The sequence below is a fragment of the Budorcas taxicolor genome, chromosome 2 (assembly GCF_023091745.1).
Source record: "Budorcas taxicolor isolate Tak-1 chromosome 2, Takin1.1, whole genome shotgun sequence".
Taxonomy (NCBI): Eukaryota; Metazoa; Chordata; class Mammalia; order Artiodactyla; family Bovidae; genus Budorcas; species Budorcas taxicolor.
Genome location: NC_068911.1, coordinates 74,374,225 through 74,397,537, shown reverse-complemented (window position 1 = coordinate 74,397,537; position 23,313 = coordinate 74,374,225). Strand labels below are relative to the sequence as shown.

Sequence of the window (23,313 nt, the reverse complement as noted above, 5' to 3'; positions counted from 1 at the left end):
AAGTAGGAATTTGCTATATTGATGAGTTAGAGTTGAGACAGGGGAGGGAGAAGCATTCCCAGCCAAGAGAATGGAGGCATGAAAAAGCAGGAACATATCTGGAGAAGAAGAAATTTGAGGGGAACAGCAACAAATGAGGGCATGGACTCATTAGAGAAAATAAACTCACTGTCCTCTTATCCTCTATGTATTTTATGAAGAAGTTGCTTGTTTAATACAGCCCTAAAGCTAGGTTTCTGGTAGTCATTATTTATCTCACCTGCTTTGTTTCTGAAAAATGAATCAGTTTTCAGGCACTATACAGTCTAGTGCAAATTAAATTAACTCAGAGCTTCCGTTTTCTCAAATATAATTTGGAGATATTTCCATTTTCATTGAACCATACATTTCAAGAATGAAATTTAAAGTGATACCTGATGCTACTTCTCTGTCTTGTCTTATTCTTCCTACCCAGAGTGACTCCTTAAAAAAATATTATTTGAGCACCTGATACAGGCAAGTTCTTTATGACTTGTATATGAGAGATGCTGTCAGGACTAATAGTGTCCCCTTCATTTGCATTAGGAAAGATTTTCATTTAGGAAGGGAAAAGTAACTCATTTGAATCACTGCCTAACAATATAATATGAAGGAGGCATTACTATATTTCATTTACTCTTTGTTAAACAATATGCACTGAAATGTATATATATGCACATGTATACACACTTATTTATATAGACAGATTGTACATATGTATATATATGCACATGTGTATAAACAGTCCATAATTCCTAATTACCATTTTTCATATTTCATACTCTATTAAGAAATATGAATATATTATAAAGTTTAGTATTTTCTTACCCTCATTCCTTCAAATCTAGATAAAGCTCGCAGAGGTCTTAAAGCTCTAAGTGTCCGGAGGGATTTAATGGGGCCAAGATCTGAGTAGCCAAGAGTGTTTGCAACTAATGTAACCAAAGAAACCTGCAAAAAAGAAAATTTTCATTAATCAAAAATGTCATTTAATCATTTCAATTAAATAATAATGCATGATGAGAACAAGTCAATTTTATTTTATATTTTTTTTATTAATTAATAAAAATTTATTGGTGTTCCCAATCCTGAACCCCCTTCCCACCTCCCTCCTGAGCAACCAACAAAGGTCCATCTAGGCAAGGCTATAGTTTTTCTAGTAGTCATGTATGGATGTGAGAGTTGGACTATAAAGAAAGCTGAGTGCCAAAGAATTGATGCTTTTGAACTGTGGTGTTAGAGAAGACTCTTGAGAGTCCTTTGGACTGCAAGGAGATGCAACCAGTCCATTCTAAATGAGATCAGTCTTGAATGTTCATTGGAAGGACTGATGTTGAAGCTGAAACTCCAATACTTTGGCCACCTGATGTGAAGCACTGACTCATTTGAAAAGACCCTGATGTTGGGAAAGATCAAAGGCCTGAGGAGAAGGGGACGACAGAGGATGAGATGGTTGGATGGCATCACCAACTCAATGGACATGAGTTTGAGTAAACTCCGGGAGTTTGTGACGGACAGGGAGGCCTGGCATGCTGCAGTCTATGGGGTCGCAAAGAATCGGACATGACTGAGCGACTGAACTGAACTGAAGAGCAACTCAACAAGAGCAACATGATTTGTATATACAGTTATCTACAAATTGTCTAAAAATTGGTTAAAATAGATGCCTTTTTAAGGAAATAGATTTAAAGGAAAGTTAACAGAAAAAAAGAAAATAGAAGGAAAGAAAGTTATTTCTTATATCTGAAAAATAAAATCACATATGCTTTTCATACTTTTGTAGGTTTTTCACTTGCTTGTTAATTCAGAACATTTAATTAAAGCAACTATCAAAATTTCAATTGGAATAAAGTCCAGGGTATCTTCTTGGGCTCTAAAATCACTGCAGACGGTGACTGCAGCCATGAAATTAAAAGATGCTTGCTCCTCGGAAGAAAAGCTATGACCAACCTAGAAAGCATATTACAAAGCAGAGACATCACTTTGCAGACAAAGGTCTGTATAGTCAAAGCTATGGTTTTTCCAGTAGTTATGTACGGATAACTACTTTTCAAATGAGTCAGTGCTTCACATGTACGGATGTGAGAGTTGGACCATAAAGACAACTAAGTGCAGAAGAACTAATGCTTTCGAATTGTGGTGCTAAAGAATACTTTTGAGAGTCACTTGGACAGCAAGGAGATCAAACTAGTCAATCCTAAAGAAAATCAACCCTGAATATTCATTGAAGGTACGGTTGCTGAAACTGAAGCTCCAATACTTTGGTCACCTGATGCAAAGAGCCAACTCACTGGAAAAGACCCTAATGCTGGGAAAGACTGAAGGCAAAAGGAGAAGGGGGTGGCAGAGGATGAGATGCTTAGATAGCATCACCAACTCAAGGGACATGAGTTTGAGCAAACTCTGGGAAATAATGGAGGACAGAGGAGCTTGACAAGCTACATGCAAAGAGACACGACTTAGTGACTGAACATCAATAATGAACTGTGTGATTCTAAAGCTAAGTCCAAAGAGTGTGGCATTCACTCAGCCAAATATATGTCCTAGTATAGACCTTATTCAAAAGTATTCTGAAGACTTATGATTTGGAAACGAGGCAAATTTTCTACAAGATTTTTCTGCCCTACAGTTTCTCAGAATCAGCAGCAAAGATTTTCCCAGAAATAATTTGTGGGACAAAATCTCAATTGTACTGAAGACAGCTCACTAGTAGGTGATCTCACTGGCTTCACAATCAGTACAGGCATACAAGAACTTCGTCATGTTAGATGACCCTCCACAATTACCACAACCAGTGTCCAACAGAAATCTGTGTTCTTATTGTAAGTTATCTCAGAAGAAAAAACATGGAGGAAAAAGCAATACACATTTTGGTAAGGAACAATGAACTCCTCAATGACCTGAAATCTGGAACTGTAGTCTTTGAATAAGATCCACTTAAAGTATCCATTGTTTCACACTGTGTGCAATAAGAGGCAATGACTAAGAACAATATCTGCAATGCAGTTCATTGGGATTAAGTAATGACTGAAAGATTCAATTTTCCAGGGAAGATTAGGAGCTAATCAAGAGTCAACTTCCTTATGTTTAACTATTAAAGGAGTAGAAAAGTTTATCATTTATAAGCTCACTACTGCTGCTGTCAGAAACACAGTGAACTGATTTTTGAATCAGGATGTGTGGTGAAGTGTTTTAATTTCACATAGTTATTATATTTCTAAATGTCTAACTAAATGTAGTATAACTGTTTCTTTTTAGGTCCTCATGCTATATATCCCTCTTGCCTGAAAAATCCCATGGACAGAGGAGCCTGGTAGGCTGCAGTCCATGGGGTCCCGAAGAGTCAGACACGACTAAGTGACTTCACTTTCACTTTTCACTTTCATGAATTGGAGAAGGAAATGGCAACCCACTCCAGTGTTCTTGCCTGGAGAATCCCAGGGACGGGGGAGCCTGGTGGGCTGCCATCTATGCGGTCACACAGAGTCGGACACGACTGAAGCGACTTAGCAGCAGCAGCAGCTATATATCCTGCATTCCTAACTAATCCTCATATCACTTTTAAATTCACCTAATCTTTCAGGTCCATTAGTTTCCACTTAAGTATGTTTAAAAAATAGGTGTACTTTTAAGTTAGAATAATAAATGTTCCTTTTTTTTAATAAGCAAAAAGAAAGTTTTAAAATGTCTATTATAATCTGAATAACCCCTAAGGAAATGGTTAACCTGATCCCCAAACCACTGTTAAGTGAGTGCTATTATATTGAATAAATGCACATTATTGAGAAAATTAAATGCAGTCTGTAATTGAGAAGAACAGCTACATATATGCACATATTTATCTTTCTACTTATGTATACATGTATATAAGCATGATATATGCCCCTCCTGAAGAATAATGGTCAAGCGAGTTTCAAATAATCAGGAACCTTGCAGATATCAAACAAGCCCATCCTCTGAATATCAAATCATGAGTGGTTCTAAAAGCTGAATATGCACCAGAATCATCTGGAGGGTTTGTTACCATAGTTTTGCTGGGTCCCAACACCATTATTTCTGATTTAGTAGGACTTAAGTGGGTCCTGAGAATTCACATCTTTGACAAGTTCCCACCCACATGTGCCAGAGATGTTGGTTCAGGGATTACACTTTGAGAGCAACAGTGCTAGATAGATAAATTTCTGTTTTTGAGATATTAAAAAAAAACTCAACTCTTCCTCTGAATCCATATGCCTAGATGTGTATGAATATTGTGAATATTGAGTGGAGTTCTGCTCTGTTGCATTATTAAAATATTGTATATACATATACATATATATCATAAATATTATATGTATATATAATTTATTTAGCTTTTTGAAAAATATTAAAAAAATTCAAATTGAAGCTATATAACTTTCCTGAATTCTGCATAACATACTCCAAAATATTGAGAATCACACTTCAGATTTTCAAAATACAGACAAATTCCATTATTAAATAGCCATATCCCTTGATTAACTAAAAATAAATTCAACTTTGCTTGTAAACTTTTCTTCTTAAGCTGAGAGATGAAAAGAGCAAAGTTTGGGATAATATTTTAAGAAGTTTGTGAAGATCTTAAATATTTTATAATAATTTTTAGAAGACTCAATCATAATTACAGGTTAAAAGATCTACATTCTTTCTGTTACTTCTTATTTTGGCTAGCCTTTCTTTAAAACTATTATATTGCAAAAGTATTCATCTTACCATTCAGTTTTCTAGGCAGTAACTATGTAACATATATATTAAAAAGGTGAATCAAAAATTCAAATATGAAATTATTAGTATAAGTATCAAAAATAAAATTTCTCATAGAGGAAGTCTGAGAGAACACAGGAGATTATAAGGTATAGCTATGCCTTGGAAAAAACTTTTTTGCATATCACCTATCTAAATATGATTAATACACAACATTAGTGAGATTTTTCAGACCTCTTATTATTAAGAATAAACCATCTTTAAAATTTACTCAAAAGTACCTACATCGACAATTAAGAAATCCAGCCAACACCAGGCATTGGTGAAATAGGTTTTGTAACCATATGCTACCCATTTTAGAAGCATTTCCAGAATGAAGATATAAGTGAATATCTTGTCAGCATACTCCAGGATAATCTTAATGGTCTTTTTCTTTTCAATATATATATCTTCAAAAGCCTGTGAAAATAACATTCAAATTTAAATTCGGTACAACTTAAAGCTTATGATTCAAGACCAAAACAGGAAGTGAAATTCTGATAAAGAGATCACTGACATATTATACTATTATGGGCCTGCTGACTTTCTTCTGGTTTAGTTACAGTGGAACACATGTGCTTCCACGTAAAGGGAAAAAAAGAAAGAAAGTCTGTTGCTAAGTTGTGTCCTACTCGGCAATCCCATGGTCTGCAGCCCTCTGTCCATGGGATTCTCCAGTCAAGAATACTGGAGTGGGTTGCCACTTTCTCCTCCAGGAGATCTTCCAATCCAGGGAATCAAACCTGGGTTCCTGCATCTCCCGTATTGCAGGCGGATTTTTTTTTTTTTTTTTTTTACCACCGAGTCACCAATCTGCCCGGTAGACGTAAGAGACGCCAGTTTGAGCCCTGGGTTGGGAAGATCCTGAATCCTTCAGGATTGAGAGACCTATCCCATTCTCATCCACTCCAGTATTTTTGCCTGGAGAATCTCATGGACAGACAAGCCTGGCCACAGTCCACAGGGTTGTAAAGAGTCAGTCACAACTGAAGCGACTTAACACGCAAGCACACACGCAGGCGTAACACTTAGTTCTCATCAGTACAGGTGGCTGGTCACCAGAGGTCAAGAGAAATAGGGTGCAAAAGAATGAAATTACTTATAGTCCTATGAAAGAACTATGATCTCTGACTCTTTCAGTGATTTCCACTATCTGACACCCCTACACTCTCCTACAAATTAGTAAGTCCTAATAATTTAAGACATGATTCCAGGGTCAGCCCCTCCTATAAATCTCTCTCACCCTGCACTCTTCTTCAAGCCAGCAGTAGGATTTAGAGCCTCTCCTTCAGCTCATATGTGTTTATGAATTCTCAGTACCTAGCTCTATGTCAAGAACACAATAGGGAAGTTTTGTGAAATGAATCAGTGCTGTAGCTTAATAAGGCTATAGCACACAGAAGATGGTTTCTTTCTTTGAATTTTTCACCAACCCTTTATCATTCATTAAAAGCTTCAGCTCTACTAATATCTGTTATATTGATTCCCAAGAACTTTCAGTGAGTGATAGATGATGATACTGTGGTTACAGCCACAAAGTCCTTGAGAAATAGTTTGAATGGACTTAAAGAACTGAGTTAACTGAAGCAATTGAAAATGACTGCTGACCTAGACAGGTCTAAAGGATTAGGATTTTCTCTTTCAAGTTTAAGCAATATTCACCTTGTTGGAGAAAATTAAAGCAAAGGACCTTCATCTATAGTGGCTACCAGTGGTCTACTTGTCCACAGTTATGGACTTGTGCCATTCTTATTCTTCTTATTCCAAGTTTTTCTATCAATACTTTAAATATAATCCTTAGCACTTTTTACAAAAGGTTATTGTCAATATTGAAGAAACACAGAAGTTGGGATACAGAGACTGGACAGACCTACTAAGATGCTGAGAGAAGGTTCTAGCAGTTGGCAGAGTTTCTGAATGACAATGGAACTGAAATGCAAGAATTAAAGTCAATCCCTCAGGACTTACTTGCTTCCCTTCTCTAAGTCAAGAGAAAGCTCAGGGAGCCTCTAACTCTCCCAGATCCTTTTCAAACCTCATAGAAAGTGCTTAGCACATGTGTAAGAATGAAAGACCTATCCCATTCGCATCCTAAAACTACAGTATTTTCTCTTATGCAAGATGCTTTATAAGTTGACACTGTCTGTCTTTTTCACAGTATCTCTGGTCACCATCCACCTCCCTGGATTTGCTCTTCCTTCCACGACACTTTCTACAGTTTGACAACTTTCAATTTCCTAAATGTCTCATGCCATTTCATGCTTCATTCCGCTCAGGCCACCTTCCTGGCTGGAAAATTCCTATTCATCTTTCTAGCTTTTGCAAAACATCATCTATCTTTCTGAATTCCCAAGCAGATGACTCTTCTTGCTCCAGAGCTTAAACGTGCATGTACTTCACTTACAAACATACCCCAGTTCTGTATCACCCATGCCTCTTACTTCCCTAAAGCTCTCTGATCTCCCTGAGAAAAGTCTGTGCGTCTTAAACATCATTGCATTCCAGGAGGAAGAATAATGCCTGGCATGTAGTAAATATTTACTAAGGTAACTAACGTTGTCCTTTACTGATCAGAGGGATTAATTTTTAAGTAAAAAAAAAAAAAGCCACAATATTTTTAACTTCCAACACATTTATTAAAGATAATGACCATCCATTTAAGCATTAGGTGTCAGATCACTTACCAGAGCACCACTGCTGAGCAAGATCATGAGAACAATGAAGCTTTCAAACCAACTGTGCTCAACTATCCTGAAGCAGGTTTTCCTGATGTTCCACCAGATTTTTCCTTTCCCTGATTCTATGTTGACTTGACAGCATGGGAACCTCTGTACGCAACCTGGCAAGAAAGACATGCATGTAAAATCTGGATATTCAGAATAAATAAAATACTTAAGAATATTATTTAATGCAAAGTGCTCCCTATGATAATTCCTCAACCAAATAATTTCAAGCACATCTGAAGCTTCAAATAATTTTAACTTGGGTGTTGCTTTTTCTTATCTCCTAAATCTCCATGGCGTTTTCTTAATATTTGTCAGTAATTTCTAATTTGGATATATTTGTGTTTTCTATATTTCCCTAGTTCCTCATCAACCTCTTCTACAGTATTTAAACCACATACTGTTAATTATTATTGCAGCCCTAATACAATCTTAATCCTGATACACAGTGAGCAGTAAACAATGATTGGTGAATCAATATCAATCTCAAGATAATATTGCATTTCATGACCTTCTTTATGTGAATTTAGTCTACAATCTGGTGCTGCTTCAACTCCTCTAAAAAAACACTTTTGAGAAACAGCATTCTAAGTAATATTTTAAAAATTAGTGGAAGGACCTATAAATTCAGTTCAAAAGAAATAGATCTTGATTATAAGATGCAGATAAAACTTTCAAATAATGTAAGTTAAAAACCAATTTGACTTTGGAATCACAGATGTAAAACATACTTCTATAAAAAAAACTGAGGAATTTTTAATTTAAAGTTATTTAGGTTTATTCATTCACATCCTTATCAAACATTTATTGAGCAAGCATTTTACTCAGCTGTGTACACAGTTTCTTCTTATGGAATCTATTTTTGGCTTTTAGTTAGGCAGCTAGATATAGAAATAAATGGCTACAATAGGATAAAGCAACTAAAAGGACAGATATGCCAGGGTTATTTTTGGTAGCATGGAAGACATTCACCTAAGCTAGCTTACTTTGTTGAAGAAGTAAGGTCAGAGGAGGTTTTCTGGAAGAGGTGTATTAAATCAAAGTGTTAGTCAAGAAGAGTTTGAATGGAATTCCAGCCAAGAGGCAGCAAAATGTGTACAGGGATTATTTCAGAACTGAGATGAAAGCAAAGTGTACACAAGAGGCACGGATGAGAGATGAGGCAGAGAAATTGGTCAGATTACAGAAAATATTTTCCCCCACCTTAAGTAGTTTGGTCTATGTCCTATATTCTAATGAAGGGTAAGTGAAGGGTTGTGGGTAGAGAATTATATAGGAAGATCATAATTTAAATAGACATCTCCAACAACTGTGGAGGATAAGTTGGAAGAGAAGAAGAAAGAGAGATGGGGAGGTACAAAGAAAAACCCAGACTAGAAAACAATTTAGGGTGCTTGTTCAGCATTCCCAACAAGAAAAATAGATTAGGGTAGCTTTTGTTAGGAACTAGAGCAGTAACAGAGTCAAGACATATTTGGTATAATCAGTGGATTTGCTGACTGACTGGATATGGATGTAAGAAGAAGGGAGAAGCCCAGACAATTGTGAGGATGTCAGCAATGAAGACCACAGCAGCAGGAGCTGCTTGGGGTGGTAATGAGTTTGAGATGCCTGTGAAATCTCTAAGCACAGAGGTCCTGTAGATATTTGAAGGTGTGAATCTATGAAGTTTAAAGGAAAAGTCTGGGCTGGAAAAGAATGTGAAGGAATCATTAGCATGTATGTGTCAGCTGAGATTAGGACAGTTGTTAAGGCCACACAAAAAAAGTATTTAGGGTAAGAGAGAAAAGGGGCAAATCTGGAACATTCTGGAACAGCTATATTAAGAGAATTCAAAGGTATGCTGGAACTAACTCACACTGGTCTTGACAACTTATTGTGAAATTGTCAGGAAAATTTTGCTAGCCTGTTGTTAAATGCAGCTGTTATCAAAAATTAAAGTGTATAAACCTAAAAGTCTAACTTTAGAAAAGGTAATAAATACTAAAAACATATTACTCTAATAATTTTACTACAATTTACTATTATTTATGCTCTTGAGGGGACGACAGAGGATGAGATGGCTGGATGGCATCACTGACTCGATGGACGTGAGTCTGAGTGAGCTCCGGGAGTTGGTGATGGACAGAGAGGCCTGGCGTGCTGCAATTCATGGGGTCGCAAAGCGTCGGACATGACTGAGAGACTGAACTGAACTGAACTGAATGCTCTTGAGTACCTTTATGTATTCTACCTGGTTGGTAGAAGTATGTTACACTGTTGGGCTACTGTGTGTCTCTTTTCAACTCCACATGCAGCAAAGTGACACCAGTAGTTTGAGATGAGTCATGGTGGGAATCTTTACAAAAGTTATCAAGTGCTATAAGCCAAGGCTTGCTGATTTTCTAGAGCAGACTACGAAAGTGATGGATAAAATGTTAATAAAACAGTAAAAGTTATGTGTGTTTGCAGCCATTACACTGTGAATAGCATGAAAAATTTGAGGAAATATTCCTTCATTGCTCAAATCCTATTATCTGATTCAGCAAAAATTTGTTCACATCACTGATGAATGAGTCAAGTTCTGACAGGAAGTCTGTTTCATGATACCGATTAATGCAAATGAAAATACCATGCAACCTTCAGGTTAAAACTATTCTTGTTTATCAATTGCAATCATTGTTATAAATTTTAAAAATTGGCAAAATTCACACTCTGTGAGAACTAATTAGCTATATGGAATAGTCAATGAAGGATGTTGATTATATTATTATTTGTAAATTGTGTACCACATATCCTTTAAATCAACAAAATATGGTAAACTGATGGCAGTACGTATACCATTTTTTTTTTTTTCTTGGAGAACTGGTTGTTAAACATTTAGCTGTACATCACTGGGATAGGTGGAAGAAAAGAAAACCCTGAAGGAAATGACAAGAGTCAGCGGTGGGGGAAATGTACAAGAGGCTGAAGTAAAAGAAAAGTTAGCGAGGAAAAAGTTTCATGAAGGACTGTGAACACAGCTATGACCAAGAGAGGCTTAGAGAAATAACAACTGAAAAATTTTAAAATTAAAATTGATTAAAGAACAAACAATCAAAATTAATTTAAAGAAAAGAAAGAATTTAAAAAGAGGTACTACAGTTAATTCTTCTCTTAAAAATCTTAGGCGTAAAACCTCATTTGCAGAGAAAGTAGAACTGGGAAAGCAAAAATGAGCAGGGCTTTCAGATACTTGTTTCAGAAGTTTCAGTTCAGTTCAGTTGCTCAGTCGTGTCCCACTCTTTGCAACCCCATGAATCGCAGCACACCAGGCCTCCCTGTCCATCACCAACTCCCGGAGTTCACCCAAACTCATGTCCATCGAGTCGGTGATGCCATCCAGCCATCTCATCCTCTGTCGTCCCCTTCTCCTCCTGCCCCCAATCCCTCCCAGCATCAGAGTCTTTTCCAGTGAGTCAACTCTTTGCATGAGGTGGCCAAAGTATTGGAGTTTCAGCTTCCAAAGAAATCCCAGGGCTGATCTTCTTCAAAATGGACTGGTTGGATCTCCTTGCAGTCCAAGGGACTCTCAAGAGTCTTCTCCAACACCACAGTTCAAAAGCATCAATTCTTTGGCAGTCAGCTTTCTTCACAGTCCAACTCTCACATCCATACATAAAAGCCTTGACTAGATGGACCTTTGTTGGCAAAGTAATGTCTCTGCTTTTTAATATGCTATCTAGGTTGGTCATAACTTTCCTTCCAAGAAGGAAATTTCATGGCTGCTTTAAAAATAATTTCTGTGTCTATCAACCAATATGTTTCATTAAAATATTGAGCCTATCAAGTAATAACTTCATATAATCATAACCTGTATGTTCTGAAACAACATAGCTAGAATTTTAATGAAATACATTTTTCGGAAAATGTACTGTAGTTCTTCTGTGATTCTGTAGTGAAATTAGTTCATTGATTCTTAATAGGAGGTAAGTCTTAGTAAATAATTTTCAGCTTTATAGAAGTGTAGCAAGCTATACTTTCCCCCAAGTCTCTGACATTTTTCCTGGCATGTATATTTTATGTGTTCTTGCCCTTTCTGGGAACTTCTAAGTTCCGGCATCTCCTGCATTTGACAGGCAGATTCTTTACCACTGAGCCATCAAGGAAGCCCCAAGAAGATTTTACCATTTGGGATTTATTTTTGTCAGTATTTAGATTGAAGAAAATATTATTCTTATGATTCAGGCAGGAAAAGGCACTATATATTCTAATTAGAAAAGTAGATAAACCTTTTATCTGAGATGAAGGTGCATAAATATTTTCCTCAGGATTTATCATACCTCACAGTTTCTCTCTTATTTTGAGACAGGAGTACAAGACCACTGCCTGTTTGACCATCATAGAAAGGTATATCCCAAGAGGTTTCCAACCTAGCTGGTTAGCAACGGTATCACAGTTTCTTTTTTTAAAGGACTATTAATTAAATGCAAACATAACAGAGAACCTCTCAAACATTTTAATGGGTCCCCATGGGTAAATGCTATTCCTTTTGGGTGGTTTCATTTATTTGCTCTTATGAGTCATTACATAAAATCTCCACTGGTTTTCATCATGTTAAACTAATGCTTTCAAATAAAAAAGAAACCACAGACTTCTTCTAAGACAGTTTATCCATTAATAAAAATGTAACAGCATGATCAGTATAATTAATGTAAAAACTGATTAGAAAATGTCTTTTTTAAAACACTAAAAATTCTAAATCCTTTAAAACAAATGTTTTGTCCATATTTTCCTTCAAAAAAAAGACAAAATAGGCACAAAAGAGTTAGTTATTGTGTTATCAAAGTTAGGATTAGTTATTAGCTATTTTTTAGGAAGTTGAACTCAGAACATTTGAAGGCAGAGCTGAGTTAGTGCTTCCTATCAAATTAATAGAAAACACATCCTTATAAAGAAGAGTGTATCCTTCTCACACCCTAATCCTGATTTTTTGATTTGCTAATTGTTTAATCCAACAGCAATACTATTAAAACCAAGCAGAATGAAAGAGTCACGTCATGCTCATAATTATACAGATTGCAAAGACATTTAGAATTAAGGATAGTGAAGAATGGTACTAAAACTGGGGAAGAAACCTGAAGTCTTGAATTATAACACTAATGACACAGAACTAAAGAAAGACAGAAGAGGGAGGAGAAAAAGGTGAAGAAGAATAAGGTGCAAACTGATAAAGTGGTAGTTATGAAGCTGAAAAGGCTCAATGGATGTGAGACTATAAACAACAAATCCTGTTACTGTTCGTTTTCACCAAAACACAATTATTCTGACTTAACTCACACATTTGCCTTGATTTTTCTGCTGCCTTTCAGGTAACAAAAACCTCTGAAGGCCAAATACTGCTCTAGATTGGCACTGATTCTAGCTCAACGCTTGTCAGCCAATCACAACTTGGTCAGGGTCATTTCTATTATAAGTAAACAAACTGTGGATTTCCCATGCAGACCAAGCCCGCTTATTTTTAACCCTTCATGTGGAGACTATGTATTTCTCGGAGTCCCCAAGCTTGGAGTCATCTTTGACTCTTCTAAAGAAAAGAAAGCTTTAACACCCAACATCTAATCCATCAGCAAATCCCTTCAGCTTTAACTTCAAAATATATTCAGATGCTCATACTCCCACAGTAGTTTTAATTTCCCATCACTTCTCGCCTGGATTACTGCAGGAACATTCAGAGGTTTTCCAACTTCTGCCCTTGCTACCCACCCACCTGCTTATAAGATGACATGTTGTGAGACTTCTAAATAAGATTCTTATGTTTCTCAATACTCTTATGATCTGGCCTCTGTTGCATCTCTAACCTCACCTTTTACCAATCTTCCCACCTCTCAATCTGTTCAACTCATACTGGCCCCTTGGTTTTGTTTTCAAATGTGCATATGCCCACTTCAGGGCATATGCCTTCCTTACTCTGCTTGAAACAGTCTTCCTTCATATATCTGCTTCAATTTCCTTTAGGTCTCTGATCAAGTGTTACCTTTATAGAAAGTCCTTCTCTGATCACTCTATTTATATGGTAGTAGGCTGCTACCCTGAAGAAGGCAATGGCACCCCACTCCAGTACTCTTGCCTGGAAAATCCCATGGACGGAGGAGCCTGGTGGGCTGCAGTCCATGGGGTCGCTAAGAGTCAGACATGACTGAGTGACTTCACTTTCACTTTTCACTTTCATGCATTGGAAGAGGAAATGGCAACCCACTCCAGTGTTCTTGCCTGGAGAATCCCAGAGACCGGGGAGCATGATGGGCTGCCGTCTATGGGGTTCCACAGAGACAGACATGACTGAAGCGACTTAACAGCAGCAGCAGCAGCAGCAGGCTTCTATCCCTCGACCTTGGTATTCCCATTTTCATTTTACTTTTCTAGAGCACATATCGTTTATCTGACCTACTATACACTTACATATTTCATTTGGGTAAGAAACCTATTTTTTTTTTCAACTGCTCTGTCCAGTGCTCAGGCCTGTGCCTGGCAGAAAGAAAGTACTTAATGATTATTTGGTGATTGGATAAAAGAAGTAGATAAGCGGCTGAAGTTTGCCATTGCTCATTGGTTGCCCTGTTTAATTGATCAGGCTGAACCTCTTACCCCAGCAGGTCCAATGAGTATAAAGTCTTTAGTGGAACACAGGTGCTTAAAATGACATAGCTAAGAGATGTGTGTTTGCTCATAGATTTTCTTTGGTGTTCTGGTCATTAAAAAATATATTTATCTATTTATTTAAATTTTTATTGAGGCGAACGTACATATAGTATAGTATATATATTTTAACTATATAGATTAATATTCTCATGTAATAGCCATGTCGGTCACGATATAACATTTTCAAGCACCCAGAAATCACCGTCATGCCCTTTCCCAATCTGTACCTCCTAAAGGTAAGTATTAGTCTGACTTCTACCTTTGTAGACTGATTTTGCCTATTCTTTTTTTGGCTTTCCCAGGTGGTGCTAGTGGTAAACAACTTGCCTGCCAGTGCAGGAAACACCAGAGACATGGGTTTGATCCTTGGGTCGGAAAGATCCCCTAGAGGAGGGCATGGCAACCCACTTCAGTATTCTTGCCTGGAGAATCCCATGGACAGAGGAGCCTGGTGGGCTACGGTTCACAGGGTTGCAAAGAGTCAGACATGATTAAAGTGACTTTGCGTGCGAACATTCTTCTCTTATTCTGTCCATTTTTTTCCAGTTTTATTGAGATAATTGACAATTAAAAATTTAAGTTATACAACTTGTAAATATGTTATATTTACACTGTGAAATAATCACCACAATCAAGCTAATTAAATTGCCATCTCTTCATATAGTTACCAATTTCTTCTTTTTTTTTTGGGTAATTAAAAACATATAAGATCTACCCTTTCAGCGAATTTAACTCTACCATATAGTATTGCTAACTATAATCATATTGTTGCCTGTTATATTTTCAGAATGCATTCATCTTACACAACTGAAACTTTGGTTTGCAGCAAATTTTCAGTGCTGAAGGCTACAATTCATTGAAAATATGTTTCTGTAATATCTCTTGTATACTAGACAAATTAGAGTTATGAGTTTGAAAAGTTATGACTATCTCAAAGTTATTATATAAGTATTCTCATTGGTATTTTATAGGATTAAAATAGCCTTTGTAAAGTTTGATCTCAGTAAGATAGCACCTACAGTCTGAAATAGTTTAGCATTAATACTTTCCGGAGAGGGTTTAAGTTGTTCTAAAGTCCTTTTCTGATATAAAGCTATAATTTGTTTGATAAACCCAACTTCTTTCTGGTTATCTTAGAATTTTAAGTCAGGGTCATTCATAAAATGTGTAGAAGAAATCTTGGTGCATCTGTACAAATTTAAGTTTACATGGTTCTAGTCAATTTAACTTTATTGTGATGCTGAAATACATGATGATACCCTTAAATGCCTTTCATAGGGATACTTCTAAAGGAAACTCCATGTGTTTTGCTTATAGTACTAATTTGAGCAAACACAAATTTCTATTAATTGGGTATCACACTTATTTGCTTCTTTCAAAAACTGGCAGTGCTTTACAGCATAACACACTGCCACTGTAAATTACTATTAGTAGCATAAGTGTGGAAACAGAAGCCTAGTCACAGAGCTAAGACTAAATCAGCATGGAATGGAGTCTTCTGACAGTTTATCCATCAATCCCAAGTAAGCATTAGGTTTTAAGACTAAGGCCAAAACATTAACAAATGGATGTTAAGTGAGGTCTCAATTTTTCTCTTACCATCTGTGAAACAGGCCTCTGGCTCATCTGAATTTACAGGCTCAGCCTCTGCCTCTTCTCCTTCTCCAGGCACAGGGTTATCAACTGTGCTGCACTCTGAGGAACTTGATCGGTTCAGCCTCTAAAAAGAAATCACCACCCCACCAGAGAGTTCATTTAGGGTTCAATTCAAGTCTCTTGTTAAAAACCATATTTGATCATCAGAGTCATGCAAAGTGTTATGAAGAAAAGATTAACAATACGATGGCCATAAAAACATATAAACGTACACTGAGGTCAGGTCACCTTACAATGCATCTATGTTTGATCTTTCTATCTACACATCCTGTGGAAAATACATTTCATTATTTTTAGTATGTCAACAATTATTGGACAGAATTAGCCTGAAGGTACAATTTTTATGTAAACTATAACATTTGCAAAGTACTGACCACACTTTTACTTTGTTTTATGTTTAATATAAGTTTATATACACCAGTAATTACTATTTTAGAACAACTAGACCCTAACAGCAATAATATACATATGCCAAATTGCCAACACCTGATAACGGAAAGGTCTGATCTGACAATTGGCAGAAAAAGCTTGTTGATACTTAAAATAATTAAAAATAATAAAATTAGTGTAAAATGAAATCCAAACATATTTTTTCTATCATTGCTTGGATTTAAGAATATGTATCAGGATGATATAGATAGAAGGCCTTTCATCAAAACAAAAAGTCAAATACTGTATCGGAATCAGAATGTCAAAGCAATTATTCATCATCACCTATCTTAGTGATGGAATTTCAGGATATAGTAGAAGAGATCATAACTATTATTTATAATGTCAAGAGATAGTGGCTACTAAAGCGCGCACCACATGCAAACTCTGAAACAAAGATTCCATGAAACTGAACACGGCAGACCAACACATGAGAGGAATGAACTCGCTGTCATTATGATCATGAAACTGATCATAACACAAACAGGCTTTTTCCCACCCAGAACTTGGTGATCAAACAGGATGTTTACACACACACAGATACACAGAAAGTTTTCAAAAAAATACATACAGCAACTGTAGCAAAACTCTGTCAAACCTTCCTAAAATTATTTTATAATGGAGCAGCACATCAATGGAAGAGTTCAATTTTCATTCTCATTTGCTAAATGATGTGGTTATTGGAAACTACTAGTTACTACAGCATGTAGTCTCTTATTAAGATTACAGCTTTACTTGTTTTTTTTAAGAAGAATTCCAAAAAAATGCAAGTTTTAAAAAGGAGAAAATTCTTATTTCATTTAGATTTATTCTTCAGTCTCCTGAATTGCATTAAGATCACAGGCCCAGCCTAGACTATGAACTTTTAGTGAATGACTTGGAAGCTAAAAGTGTGCTTTATGGGTACCACATTATATTCTCAGTGCTATTATTACCACACAGTATTCAACATCAGTAAAAAAAAGGCATTGATAAAGTAATGAGCATAAGCAATGAAGTAAGGAAAGCTATTTGTATAACTGAAGTAAAGAACTATGAATACTGTATTAAAATTACTATTAATACTATTAATACTTCTAATCTATATTAGCATAGAAGTATTTTTCCCACAATGTCAAAGATTTTTAAAATATTATGAATTAACAATATCAATATAAAATTTCATTTAAGAAGTAGGTTATTTAAACTGATTGTATTCATCTAAAATTACTTTAAAGCAAATACTAATTAATTATGAGACTGGATATTCCATAAGACTTAAGGTTTTAAAATATATATTACTCCGGGAAACAATGGGGAAATTTGTGATTACTAATATGTCCTCTTGTGCCAACTATCACCAAAACCAATTTTAAGTACCATATCCAAAGACTACAATTATTTGATACCCTCAATTCTTGACCTTTCAACTGCAAGTGAACCATCACAAGGGACATGAAAGACAAGACACTTTGATTCTGTGGAGCTGAAATCAAATACTGCCATCCTGAAAAAAAGTTACTGGCTTGGATTTGAGGCAAAGCAGTGGGTAAAACAGTTGATAGAATAAAAAACTCCTTACTGTTCTTAGCCAAAACATTGACAACTCGGATATAATTATAATGATTTTCTCTCACCTGGTAATAACTTCTAAATAAAATCATTAAAATTTGAAGATTTGTAACATAGGTTAAATTAATGAAATCATCTCACTCTTCAAAAGAACATTAACACAGCAGATTAATGACAAGTTAATTTATAAGTAAAAATTAAGATGATTTTGTGAAGCATATCTTGCCATCGAAATGTCCTCCCCCCATAAGTTTTATGGCAATTTGTCAATGAAATTCAGAGTTTGACTCAGATTTTATATCATAAATGACAGGTATTCAAAATTATTCCTCACTGGAACATAAATTATCAAAATATTCAATATGTCCTATAATTTGTATCACAAGTCAAATTCTTCTAGCTTTCAAATTCAATGTTTAGAATGTTTTTAGGAACTCAATGCTTTCCCGGGAATGTACTAAGTATTCACACAGTAGTAATTTCAGTACTGTATATAATTTCAAATATTTATGTGCATGTCCTAGCAATATAGATAGTTTAAATCTATTCAGCTTTTAAATTTAATACTTACTAAAGCAGAAGTTTCTTTAACAGGGTCAAAAAAGGATACCTTTAAATAGAAAGCCTTACATCTGTAACAAAGATTTTCTCTTGAAGATAAATTTTTCAAATCTCATAGTAGGTGTTCTGATTTTAACAACTGACTGTTTTTTTATTCTTATTTAGTATATAGAGAAGATCAAGTCAATTATTTGTGTTATTTTAAATAATTATATGGTTATTTTCATTTCTATAAACTCAGTCATTTGCTATTTAGCTTTCTTTCTTGTGATTTTGGAAATGGAAGAATATACTATATTAAGAACAGTAAAATAAATACTTCAGAATACAAAATTTCTCCTTTGGTTTTTATAAATAGGTCATTTTATAATTTCATATTGATTTTATTTTTAGTAAAATATGAAATAAACTTTTTGCCCATTCTTTGCTTGTCAACAGAGAATCTTTCATCTTTGGTGTTCTACACAGAAGTGGAAATAAGTGTAAAAATAGGATAATTTTTAGTAGACTCGCTAGTATAGTATAGAATAGAATAGGAAATATGCTATAGTTAGCATTCCTGCCTTTTTATTAAATAATAGGGTATTGACTGTAGGTACGTTCTAATTTTTTCCTTCTTTCCTTTAAATAAAGTCTACATACTTGCCTCAAAAATTTCAAATGTACAATAGTATATGATGAAAAATACAAGTCTCCTTCACTGTCTCCCTGATTCTGTCTCCTTTAGGTAATTATTATACTATACATGTGTTTTTGACATAGTTTTCTATATTCAGTATAAAATACTATGTATTTATGTATCCATAAAATACTAAAGTAGTTTTGTAACATTCTAATCTTGACTACAAATTTCTGTAGCTATTTCACTATTGAAAATATGATCAAATTAAAGCTCAATTATTCTTCACGCATTTCCTTTTGATTGCCTTGAAGGTGTGCTTTTTACAAAACTGCATTTAAGAAGAGATTCTGTTAAATATAGGTGTCATATGAAAAAACTGCCCTGGGCTGGTCATTTACAAATTTCTTACTGACATTTCCTGACATAGACATTGACATTGTAAGCCTATTTCATGCTAGTATGGATGCTCATTAATGTTAGTTGGTCATATTTTATTCTGAGAAGTTTGAAGTAGGATTGTCTAATAACTTGATAATCTGGCACTCAAAATCAAAAACACTATCAACATAAAGCACTGAGGAGACACAGAAGTCAACAAAAGCCTTATTCAAAGAGGATGGCTGGTGTTGAAAACATCCCAAAGATGTCACATTTAAAGTACATATTATAAGGCTGTTTGCTTCACACAACAAAAGAAAAATGTTCTTTGAATAGCACAGTCTAGAATAGTTATCTCACCTGAGCATCAAATCAGAGAAACACAAGGGACAGGAAGAAAGTTGAAAGAAGCAAATCAAAAGGAAAGGCTGGCCATAAAAGGACAAAAAACTATGGGAAGCACTAGTGATAAAAAATCTCCACTGTATGTTAATAAGCAAGAAAGACTTTATTAGATTCAAAGACTTGATTAGATCCAGTATCACCCATCTTTTAACTTTACAGCCTTGTATTATAATTTATACATATAATGAAGTTTTTGAATCTGCAGTGAGTAAAATGGTAAAGTTTATAACAAAGGATCAAAGCACTTTTATAGAAGAATTCTATAGATAGAATTCTATACTATGCTTTGTGTGACTAGAAGTCCAGTTTTCCAAGTTTACCGTTCTAGTACCGGATAACTTGAATTTAAAGCCAAAATATGGTCTCCTCTCTCTTGCAATTCCTCCCACCTTCTACAGAAATACAAACACTACTCTCTTCAGCACTTTTAAAATTAGAGATTATCTATGATATTACCATTTGTATGTTTGTTTGTTTTTATCTTGAGAGTAATGATATTTATTTTCTTTACATGATTTAGCTTCTGGGCCCCTTACAGTCACCCAAATTCTGTTCTGGTCTCTCTGGATTTCTGTTTTCTCTCAAGATTATTTTTAAAAGATAATGCCCCAAGTTAAAAAATATACCAGATCAGTTCAGTTCAGTTTCCTAGCTCATTTGTGTCTGACTCTTTGCAACCAGACATCATTCATCAGTGATACCAGATAACATTCATCGGTGGAAAATTAAATATTTTTTCCTCTCTGTGGTCTAAATTTTCATTTTGCTTCCATTTAGGTTAGCAGAAAATAGTTTATTTACTAGTTAAGTTCTTTTCTCACATAGTTAAGTGTGGAGCCCTATACCAAGGTCACAGGTGGGGAGCCCTGTACCAAGGCCACAGGATAAAAATCTCTGGAGCTGACCAAGCCCCATAGCAATATTGGTCGGCCTATTCCTCATTGGGAAAGAAGTCAGAGAGACTATCACCCATTTGGGGGGAAGCTACTGGGGCACAGTGAGCAGTGGCGCCTTTGTAGAGTTACACCAGAGAGTAACCCTGGCCAGAATTCCTCAGGTGCTTCCACAGCCATTTGCGTGTTTGCAGAGGGTCCTTATGAGAAAGAAGTGAGGAGGTGAGGGAAGAGACCCCAAGTCCAAGTACGGACCACCAAAAATGTCATGGTCTGTGTGCGGGTTGGAAAAGAATTTCTAGACATGAGGCAGAATGAGAGGAGAATAAAGTTTATTAGAGTGGGAGACACCATTAGCACAGCAGGTTGGCTCAAGGGAGAGCTGAACCCTTTTGCAGGCTGCAGCCACTTTTTAGTCTCAAGACAGAGAAAATTCCTACTGGAATGGTGGCATTGGGTGATTGGTTAGGATACTATGGGGTGGATAATAGGGTGGGCATTTTACTTAATATGGGGTCAGGAAACTGGCCAGTTTAGATCCAGAGGCTCATGGAAACAGTTGCTATGGGGCTTGGTAGTTACAGAGATTTTTATCCTGTGACCTTGGTACAGGGCTCCATACCTGTGACCTTGCATAGGGCTCCACATTAAGGGCAACTAAAACACCAGCACTTTCTAAAATAAAGGACAAGAAAACAGAGTCTTTCCTTTCCTTTCCTAGTGTTTTGTTTATTGCTATTAGAGAAGCTGTGTAGACTTTTGGGGAACAGCTGTTGTTCATTCAGCAGGAAACCCACTTAACAGTTCCATCTCATGATCAAATGGTTTATAGTTTTAGACAACGGAGAAATAATGAGGTAAAATCTCAGTCACCACCAGGAAACTCAAAATAAAGCAAACACTTCACTAAAAGTTCTTTGTTTTCTTAAAATCTTGTACCTAGGGTAATTTCTGTCCAATACATGACAATGTATGTGACTGAAAGATATAATCTTGCATATAAAAACAAATAAAAAATGCAAAAAAGTTTGGTCGAAGATTGGACTGGTTTTAGACTTTCCAGCCAGATCCTACAGTTTCATCCACTTCTTTCTAATGGAAAATGGCATTCACCCTGGCATTCAAGGTCTTGAAAGGTAAAGCAGCAATTGGTATTCAGGGGCTTTGTGCTATTTGCAGAGAATAGTATATAAATAGTTGGAATGCAGTGGGTCAAATCAGAAAGAATACCTTAAAAATTTTGGGAATAAATATTTAAACAGTTCTACTTTTGAGGCCTGCTAGAATACTGCAAGTTGGTAAATAAGGATTGAAACATAGGCAAACATGATCACAAAATGTGAGGTAAAAGCATGTACTCTGTGACTTAAGATCACTACATATTATCAATAATAAAAAAGAAATGATGAAGAACAAACTGCCGGTACCTCTGAATGATGAATACTATTTCCTGAAACTATTCACTTGTAAGGAGGAAGGACAAGGAATGACAAATTCTAATAATAAAACAATTACCATTTTTAAAAAATATTCAGGATTCTAATATTGCAAACACAATGTAAAAATAGAATTTGGCACAGATAAAAACATATTTTTTCCTGCCAAAGAAAATGTTTCAAGTCATTCTTTGCAACTGAGCCTTTGTTTATCTGGAGAATGACCATTCCTTAATATGCACCTCATGTTTTCTAATGTAGTTTGATAACAAGAAAAAAAGTAGTAATAATTTAGGAATTAAGCACGCATACACACATACATGCATATATATGTGTATATCTATATGTATTTCTAAAAATAGTTTTCTCAAAAAGAGTGTTTTACCTATACAGATATAGATGCTATTACATATGTGTGTATCTTTACTTAGGTTCTAGGAGGAGGACTGACTACACTTTGCAGCAAAATAGTTTTCTAAGACAATATTGCCTCTAAATCATCATCAATCTGAAATAGAAAAATATGTCTTTTACTCAGGAATTCCTTTAAAATTCACTGTAAGTAAACTAGAACAAACTATATGCTTCTTTTTAAATTTGAAACTGAGCATCACTATTCCTAGAGCGTATCAACTTTAGGATAAAGTTTTGGTTTCATCATTGGAAACAGAAAACAATAACAGAAACATTCTAACAATGACAAATAAATTAAAAATATGAACTCTATTAAGTATATAAAAAAGCATGATTCCTATTAACATGGGTTTTTCCTTCCAGTTCAGTCATTCAACAAGCTATACTAAAATTAAAACAAGATATTATATCTGAATAGCATATTTATATATGTGTTAGACATTAGTTATAGCAATTCATATTAATCTGTTTCTAATTTTAAGAAAGTGTTTTATGTCTTATTGACAGATTTAGTGTCCACTTCATAATATGTTCCACTTAAACTTTTTATCTTCTTGAGGCTACTCTGTATATCTATCTCCTTATGAGATAATCACAGTTATACACAGAAGATATCAAAATCTGCATAAATTCAAGTCCCTTATATAAAAAGGTATAGTACTTACATATAGCTTATGTACATCCTTTATACTTTATATATCCCTTATAGTTTAAATCATATCTAAGTTACTTATGATAGCTAATACAATGTGAATGCTATGTAAACAGTTGTAAGTGCATGTAAATACTTGCTGGCATGCAGGTAA

At 35.3% G+C, this 23,313-nt stretch overlaps 1 protein-coding gene across 1 annotated transcript in view; it reads right to left on the bottom strand.

Annotated features, from left to right (window-relative positions):
• Positions 1-23,313, bottom strand: part of SCN9A (sodium voltage-gated channel alpha subunit 9) — an 89,369-nt gene that overhangs the window by 19,327 nt on the left and 46,729 nt on the right. Inside the window, exons 17-20 of the mRNA XM_052635773.1 lie at positions 15,762-15,882; positions 7,464-7,618; positions 5,026-5,199; positions 847-969 (exon numbers count right to left, since the gene is read on the bottom strand). Coding sequence (XP_052491733.1) covers positions 847-969; positions 5,026-5,199; positions 7,464-7,618; positions 15,762-15,882 — 573 coding nt within the window. The remainder of the gene's footprint in view (positions 1-846; positions 970-5,025; positions 5,200-7,463; positions 7,619-15,761; positions 15,883-23,313) is intronic.